The sequence below is a fragment of the Camelina sativa genome, chromosome 9 (genome assembly GCF_000633955.1).
Source record: "Camelina sativa cultivar DH55 chromosome 9, Cs, whole genome shotgun sequence".
Taxonomy (NCBI): domain Eukaryota; kingdom Viridiplantae; phylum Streptophyta; class Magnoliopsida; order Brassicales; family Brassicaceae; genus Camelina; species Camelina sativa.
This window is the reverse complement of record NC_025693.1, coordinates 20,290,066-20,299,108: the sequence shown is the minus strand read 5'-3', so window position 1 is coordinate 20,299,108 and position 9,043 is coordinate 20,290,066. Positions and strand designations below refer to the sequence as shown.

Genomic DNA, 9,043 nt, shown 5'->3' with positions numbered 1-9,043 from the left:
TATATATATATACACACTTTGCCCAATATGTATTATCATTATATATATAGATGGAAAGTTGGAAACGTAACACGTGATGATCCCATATAACATGCACATTACAAAGTTCTTACTTTTTAAAAAGTAACAATAACAAAATTTTGTTAAGTATGTGAATGTGATTACTTCGTTAGGATCTCTCGTGTAGAAATCTACATAGACATATCAATAAAAAGTTTTTAAATAGATCGTTATTCCATATATACACGTACCCTATATTACTCCAATTAATAATAATGACGTACGGTTCATGTTGAGAATAGTTAATTAACAAAATTGCTTCGAATCGGAATAAACAAGAGAGCTAATGTCCTCCCAACTAATGGTGCTTTGATCTGCCGAAGTACTTGTGGCGGCTCCTAAAAATAATTCGATGGTTTCGGCTTGGAAATTCCCGAACCATTGATGATCAATACTTGTGTTGAGCAATTGAGAGTTTGAGTTGGCGCTCAAAATCGAGTTCTTGGGGAAACCCTCTCCTGATCCTAAGTGGTTATGATTAGGATCTAACAAAAGTTGAGAGAAGGAGAGATGATCAAAAGCGTTTGTCGTCATCGAATCTTGATGATGATGATGATGATGATGAGCGTTTGCCCTCTCCAGTTCTTGATCTTCGATCTTGACCATGATCGCTGGCTTAATATCTTCTTGGTCGCAGAGCGAGTTGGTTTGATTCATGACAAGAGTTGGTACTTGAACATTCTGATGATGTAGTGGCCATGTGAACATTGTTTGGTCTTGTCTCATCATGAAAGAACTTTGATTTTGTAGTTGTTGTTGTTGTTGTTGTTGTCTCTTCATCATAACCATCATATCTTGCTGTTCCATACAAGCTTCTTGAAGCTCCTTGCGTTGTTTGCTGATAAGTTTCTTCTTAAGCCTTGTGTTCCAATAGTTTTTTATATCGTTGTCTGTTCGTCCCGGCAATTGAGCAGCGATTATAGACCACCTTTAAACATTATCACATAACAACAGCTTAAGAGTTTCCCACATAATTAATATTTTGACGATATATATACATGAATAACGTATACGAATAGTACCTGCTACCAATAGTAAGATAGAGGCTACAAATGATATTTTCTTCTTCCTCAGAGAAGCCACCATGCTTGATGTTTGGTCTAAGATAGTTAAGCCACCTCAGCCTGCAACTCTTCCCACATCTCTTCAAACCTTAATTAGACCAACCAAGAAATAATTTCTATAAACAAAAGCCTCTTTCCTTATCAAACAAACCTTAATTAATTAGATATATTAATACCAATCTTGTGAGGCAAAGCGATCCAGTTGCCTCCTGTGCCATTCTTTTCAATGTAGGATTTGAGCTTTGCATCTTCCTCAGGAGACCAAGGCCCCTTCTTCACGTTCGCTTTGTCACAGCATGGTGCTCTTCCCATTCTCCTTCTCCTAGTGAAGTCTTGTTCTTGATCTTGGTATTGTTCTTGATATCTGCCTTTGTTTATCCCTCTCTATGACAAAGATTATATATGTTGGTGGGTATGATGGTGTGTAAGCTATATAGGGGAAATATTATGTGAATGCAGAAAAGAAAAAAGGAGACTATATAATAGCTGGAGGAGATGTCAAAAAGTCTTTGCAAGAAAATATGTCAAAAAGTAGGGAAATTTTAATAAAATTAAAATATTAAAAAACCAAAAATCAAAAAGTAACTTTTGGGAAATTTTAATGTTATTATATAAGCCAGCAAAATTTAATACTATTACAATAGTGGAATTAAGAAATGGCAGAGAAGATAAGGAAGACTATTGCACACGCAAGTTGTCAAAGAAATTTCTCTTGATGTATTCCTAAATGTATTGGTATGTGTACAAATTCATCTATTTTTCCATATCATGAACCTGAAATACAGTTTTACACATAGTTTTAACAGCACTTTAGCCTTTACACTTAAGTTTCGTACTTATGAATTATTATAAGTTATGTATAGATAGGATCTTCAGAGCTTCTGGTAAAGGTTGCAAGAGCTCTGACAAAGTTCGCAGTCCACCTGCTGCTGAACAAGTTACTATTTCGGGTTTTTCGAGGTTCTCTGTTTTAGGGGATACAGAGGATGTTGGTGATTCAGCTACAGTTAAGTCTGATCCTCCGGCTCCACCTTCTGTCGTCACAGCAAACGCCACGGGGCCTTCCGTTTCTACTGTGGTACCTATTAAGCAAGCAAATGCGATGGAGGTTCCCATTCGAGCCTCTCTGCCGCGGCAAACGAAACAATTAAACAAGACTGCTTCGGAGTCTTCTTCTCAGCAAGCCAAGGGGATCCCTCCTGGTATCTCGAGCAAGAAGAACTCCCGCAATCGTCATTAATGTCGGGTTTCTTTTGGAACATGCGTGGTTTTAACAAATCTAAAAAGCATTCTATTGTTCGTGATTGGTTACAAAATGAGTCTTTGCAGTGATGTTTACTTGAAACGCGTGTCCAGGAAACTAAGGCCCCTAGGATCATTTCTTCAGTGTTCCGAGGTTGGTCTTCAATTACAAATTATGAGTTTAATACACTTGGTCGAATTTGGGTGGTTTGGAAGGAGGATGTGCGTGTAACACCAGTTTTCAAGAGTGGTCAGGTTGTCACCTGCTCCATTCTTTTGCCTGGTCACAGTACGGAGTTCTTTGTCTCGTTTGTCTACGCTTATAATCAGGCTGAAGAAAGGAAAGAGCTCTGGGAGGACCTAAAATCTCACTTTGATGCTCCACTTTTCATGAATAAGCCTTGGTTGATAGTTGGAGATTTTAACGAGATACTTAATGGGGTAGAACACTCTACTTATGATGAAAACCCCTTTGTCACTAGTGGAATGCGTGAATTTCAGGATGTTGTGCGACATTGCTCTTTACAAGATATGCATTCTCATGGTCCTCTATTTACTTGGGAAAACAGGCGGGATGAAGGCTTAATTTGTAAGAAATTAGACCGTCTCCTGGTTAATGAGGTTTGGAGCCGTTGCTTTGTTGATGCTTATGGAGTCTTTGAATCTGGTGGGTGCTCTGATCATCTACGGTGTAGATTTTCAGTGGGGTCTCAAGTTGGTAAGCCTAGGGGACCTTTTAAATTTTCAAACGCCATCTTAACATCATCTGAGTTTGTCCCTATGGTACAAGCTTTTTGGGATAGTTCGGAGACTCTCTATCACTCTACCTCTGCTATGTTTCGTTTTGCCAAGAAGCTTAAGGCACTGAAACCTCTCTTAAGGGCCTTAGGTCGTCAAACGCTTAGTCATCTTTCAGAACAGGTGGAACACGCTCACAAAGATCTTTGTCAGAAACAGCTTGCTACGCTATCTAATCCCACATCTGCAGCTGAGGAGGCTGAGGAGCAGGCTTTCCAGCGGTGGGATCACGTGTCTGATTTAGAGGAATGTTTCTTGAAACAACGGTCCAAGTTACACTGGTTGTTGGTGGGGGATAAGAACAATAAATTTTTTCATAACGCTATCAAATCTAGACAAGCTCATAATGCTATCCGTGAGATTCTTTGTCAGGATGGTTCCACTGCAAAAACTCAATCAGGGATTAAAGCAGAGGCGGTTAGGTTCTTTAAGGAGTTCCTGACTTACGAGCCAGTTGAGTACGAGGGTATGAGTGTTGCTCAGCTTGAGGAGTTGGTGACATTTCGTGTTTCCTCTGTTCAATCTGAGGGTTTATTGAGGGTGGTTTCTGAAGAAGAGATTCGTCAAACACTATTTAAGATGCCGGCAAGTAAGTCACCTGGTCCAGATGGCTACACTGTTGAATTTTTCAAGAATGCCTGGTCGATTTTGGGTAAGGACTTTGTTGTTGCTGTTCAGTCCTTTTTTCTTAAAGGTTTCCTCCCTAAGGGTGTAAATTCGACAATCTTAGCCCTTATCCCCAAGAAAACTGACTCTCAGGAGATGAAGGACTACCGGCCTATTTCATGTTGTAATGTGTTATACAAGGTAGTCTCTAAGATTATTGCTAATCGTCTGAAGGTTTTACTGCCCTCATTCATTGCTCCAAATCAGTCAGCATTCATTAAGGATAGGCTTATGATGGAAAATCTGCTGCTTGCGTCCGAATTGGTGAAAGATTATCATAAGGAGTCTATCTCTCCTTGTTGCATGATGAAGATTGATATCTCCAAGGCTTTTGATTCAGTGCAATGGCCTTTTCTTCTGAACATCCTCAAAGCTATCAATCTTCCTCCGGCTTTTATTCACTGGATTGAACTCTGTATTTGTTCGGCTTCCTTCTCTGTTCAAGTAAATGGGGAGCTAGCTGGTTACTTTCAAAGTACAAGAGGTTTGCGGCAAGGCTGTTCCTTGTCACCTTATCTATTTGTCATATGTATGAATGTGTTGTCTCTAATGCTGGATAAGGCTGCTACTGATCATCGTATTGGACATCACCCCCGCTGCAAAACTATGAATCTAACCCATCTCTGCTTTGCTGATGATATCCTCATTTTTTCTGATGGTAGTTCTCACTCTGTAGCCGAGACTTTAGCTGTTTTTCAACGGTTTGAAGTTGTATCTGGTCTCAAAATCAGTCTAGAGAAATCCACTCTGTTCATGGCTGGCTTCTCCCTACAACATCAGCAAGACATCCTGCAGCACTTTCCGTTTGCAGTTGGTTCTCTCCCTGTACGATATTTTGGGCTCCCACTCCTTACTCGATCTATGACACATGCGGATTACTTACCTCTACTTGAACGCATCCGTCTTCCTATCTCCTCCTGGACAGGTCGGTTCTTGTCTTTTGCGGGCAGACTTCAGTTAATCAAGTCAGTGTTATCCAGCTTGACCAACTTCTGGCTCTCTGCCTTTCGTCTGCCGAAAAGGTGCCTTCAGGAGATTGATAGCCTTTTCTCGGCTTTTTTGTGGTCTGGTCCGGATCTTAGCTCGAAAAAGGCCAAAATCTCTTGGCTTGATGTCTGTCAACCTAAGCAGGAGGGAGGTTTGGGGCTTCATCGTCTGCAAGATACGAACACTGTATGCATTTTGAAGCTCATTTGGCGTCTTGTGTCTGCTAGTAACTCCCTTTGGGTCAATTGGGTTCGAAGAAACTTGGTCCGTACTGGTTCCATCTGGTCAGTCAATGAGAGGAGTGTTGGCGGATCATGGATGTAGCGGAAGATACTGAAGTATCGAGAGCTTGCAGCGACCTTGCATAAAAAGGAAATCAAAACGGGTACTGAAACTTCGTTTTGGTTCGATGTTTGGAACTCGCTTGGTCAGCTTTTTGCTCATCTTGGAAACCGTGGCAGTATTGACATGGGGATACCACTGCAGAGTTCTGTGGGAGAGGCTCTATCGCATAGAAGACGTCGGCACCGTGTTGATATACTGAATCAGATTGAGGACATTCTTGACTCTACCCGTCAGTTAGTGCAACTTCAGGGTGGTGATCGCTCTCTCTGGAAACAGAAGAACGGCTCCTTCAAAAATAAATTTTTGTCCTATGATACTTGGTGTTTGATACGGCAACCAAATACGCCCTGTGACTGGTCTGCAGGCGTTTGGTTTACCCACTCAACACCGAAATTCTCTTTCATCACTTGGCTTGCTTTCCATAATAGGCTCTCTACTGGTGACAAATTGGTTCAGTGGAACTCGGCTGCAAACGGTGATTGTGTTCTTTGTCAAGGTAATGGGGAAACTAGAGAACATCTATTTTTCTCTTGTTCCTACTCGTCTAGTGTGTGGTCAGCTCTGGTTCAGAGGTTGCTGGGGGTTTGGTTCACCACTTCCTGGTCTACTTTGGGTTCTCTGCTTGTTGACTCTTCTACTCCACGGCTTCAACTCTTCGTCCTGCGGTTTGCTTTTCAGTCTACTATACACAGCATTTGGCGTGAACGCAATGCACGAAGGCATGACCAAGCTCCAACTCCGTCATCCGCTCTCTGCCGCTTCATTGACAAGACTATCCGCAATCGTTTACTCACGCTGACTACCTCTCCTGGCTATGAGGGTGGTCTCCAGCTTTGGTTTCAAACCCATCCTCTTTCTACTATTTCAAGTTCTTGATATTTATGGTTTTATTCGAAACTTTGGTTTAAAGTTGTAAAAAACTTATTCAGACTGCTGTTTTTTTGGTGAATATAATTTAACATTCATAAAAAAAAAAAAAAAAAAACTACGTCTTTGGGGATGAAAATGAAAGGATGTGTACCATTAAAGTAGATTGAAACAAATAAGATGGTAAAATTCGTTATGGTAGGTGAACAAAATTGCCAAACCGAAGAAATTGTACCCCGGATCAGGTAAACTAATTATAATCCCAATTTAAAACAATAAGAAAGAATATAGCACTATACACAGTCACTTAATAATAATCACGTCGATTTTTTTTCCCTGGTTGTATTTTATACATATTTTCTTTTTTACTTTTCATTATATTACAAATGTCGATATTTATTTATATTCACGACGAACATATTTCCACGTGAAATTATATGATTCTGTTTGCACCATAATCACTTATACTATGAACTATAAAAATATTGATTTTATGGTGTTCCCCATGGTAAAATTCAGTTTTCGTCTTTATATGCTTACTTCATGATAATTAAATCTGAAGAAAATTGTTGAAAACTACATAATTTTTCTTTCTAAAATGATGGTTAAAAGCATTAATCAAGAGACTGGTAGACTAGTGCAATGCATTCTAAAAAGCTTTAAATGTTTTAACTCTGAGATTCAAATTTTTTTTTTTGAAATTTGAAAGTGACTCATGATTGCCATAACGTGATAAATGTTTAAATTACTTTGAGTATTTGAGATGTTAATAAAGAGTTTATGTTTCTCCGAAAATAATTTGGTATATTGTGTCCATATACCAAATTATCAAGTCATGTTGGTCGATTGTTCGTTTGCCGATCTTCTCCATTACTTAGATGTCATTGGAGATACATGCAACTAACTCATTACATGTTGCCACACTACAATAAAACAAACCTATTGTATCACTTAAATAGCATCACAAAACTATTAAATATCTGTTATAATAATTGATATTGTTATTAATTTGTATGACAATATTTTATTATAACTGATGCAAATCTAGATCATTTACACCACTTTAAATATATTGATACAGATATATAAATTTAATTCACTTAATAATTGATATATTTATTAATTTATATTAACATCACATAGAAAATGATATAGAAAAAAGAAACAAAAACAAATCCAGAATTTGCTTGTATCCCACATCACTTGTAGGTTGTAGCACAATAAGGTATTATAACACAACAAGGTACTACTACTTGCTTTATATATGTTCTCTTCACTTATTAGTCGTATACATATAGGATATATAATAATTATAAGTTATTAAATGAATATATAAAAGTATGATTGAAAGATATAAAAAATCAAATATTATATTACAGAACAAACATTTTCATATTATTTATTCCCTATTTAATTTTTCAGAAGTACATAACTTCTTTTTGGTAGACTATATAATATTTGTAGGTTATAAATTTATACTTATTATTTGATTTATTAGTTGGTTACAAAATACTAAAATAGATTATATGGGTTGGCTTCCTTAGTTATATCGAGATACACTTAAAGAGAATATCCCAAAAAATAATACAACTTAAAGAAATAAAATATTTAACAACCATATATTATTATTTTTTAACAAATCTTTAGAAACAATAAAAAAAATTATTAACAAAATTTTTCTCTATTAAACACGTCTGATATATTATATTTACACAACCATATATATTGTTAGGCGATTAAAGAAATAGAATAAATCAACGAAATATTTTCTATTAAAAATATATTATTAAAATTGGATTTGGGTCATTAGTTGGTTATAAAAATATAATATTTATATCAAAAAAAAAAATTTGGTAGACTATATAATAAATATATGGTTCATTAGTTGGTTATAAAATTAAGACATTAATAATTTTAATGGGTTTAAGTTATGTATCATTTGTATAACAATCATTTACGGGTTGACTTGATTATCGATTGATATCTAATTAAAATATTTTGATTTGACTATTGATCCACTAACTTAAATTATTCATCAAATAAAAGCTTTTGATATCTAACTTACCATATTAATTTATTACTTATTATTATAATTCACGTCTCATTTTTATATGATTCAATTTATCTGAAAGAAATAAATTATCATATTATTTATTAGAATTTTAACTTTATTTCTGGATATACTATGATTTGAATTTTTAAAAATAATAGAAATTTTTCAATCTATAAAATATTCAAGCTTTAGTAATATTATTCTTTAAAAAAATATATATTCAGCTAAAATTTTGACTGAGTAACGGGTCAAAATTTGAATAATTAAATTCAATTTCATATATTTCTTTTGTTTAATTGTATTATTTTATATGTTATAAAAAAGTTTTTAAATAATTTAGTTTGGAATATTTGAAAATAGTTTAATTTGATATTTTTAAGAATATAAAAATATGATAGATCAAAAAGTTAAAAATTATAAACACTCTAATTTGATTTGTTATAGCACGAGTCAATAATATGCCACTATAATATTAAAAAAATTCAAGAAATATGATTTATTGCTAGAGCATGGGTTAAAGTTTCAAGAAATATGATTTTAAACACTAAAAAAATCAAATAAAACTAACAAACAAATATTAATTTTTTTTAACAAACAAATTCAAAATCTAGATCTATTAGATCTTCAAAATATATGTTATTTTCATAAGGCATATTTAGCATATGATATCATGGCATAGTGTTCCATCCAAAAAATAAAAACTAGTTATAGCACATGTCATATTCTAGTTATAATATTTATTTTAGCAGCAGTTTTCCTAATGATATAATTATTTTACTTTAGTTTAGATAAATGATGCAAATATTTTATATCAATTTAGTAAAAATGATGTAAGACTTGTGATATTTTTTGAAAGTGATGTAAATGAACATCGATTTCATTAATTGAAGCTAATATTTTTTTCAATCGATGCAAATTATTTGTATTAACAAAATATAAATCCTTTATTTTAGTGATGCAA

At 35.1% G+C, this 9,043-nt stretch overlaps 1 protein-coding gene across 1 annotated transcript; it reads right to left on the bottom strand.

Moving 5' to 3' along the window:
* On the bottom strand, nucleotides 203-1,562 carry LOC104711490 (transcription factor RAX3-like). The gene is made up of 3 exons (XM_010428190.1): nucleotides 1,301-1,562; nucleotides 1,083-1,212; nucleotides 203-988 (listed from the first exon to the last, which is right to left on the bottom strand). The coding sequence occupies exons 1-3, from the start codon at nucleotides 1,434-1,436 to the stop codon at nucleotides 307-309; spliced, it is 948 nt and encodes a 315-aa protein (XP_010426492.1). The 5' UTR covers nucleotides 1,437-1,562; the 3' UTR covers nucleotides 203-306.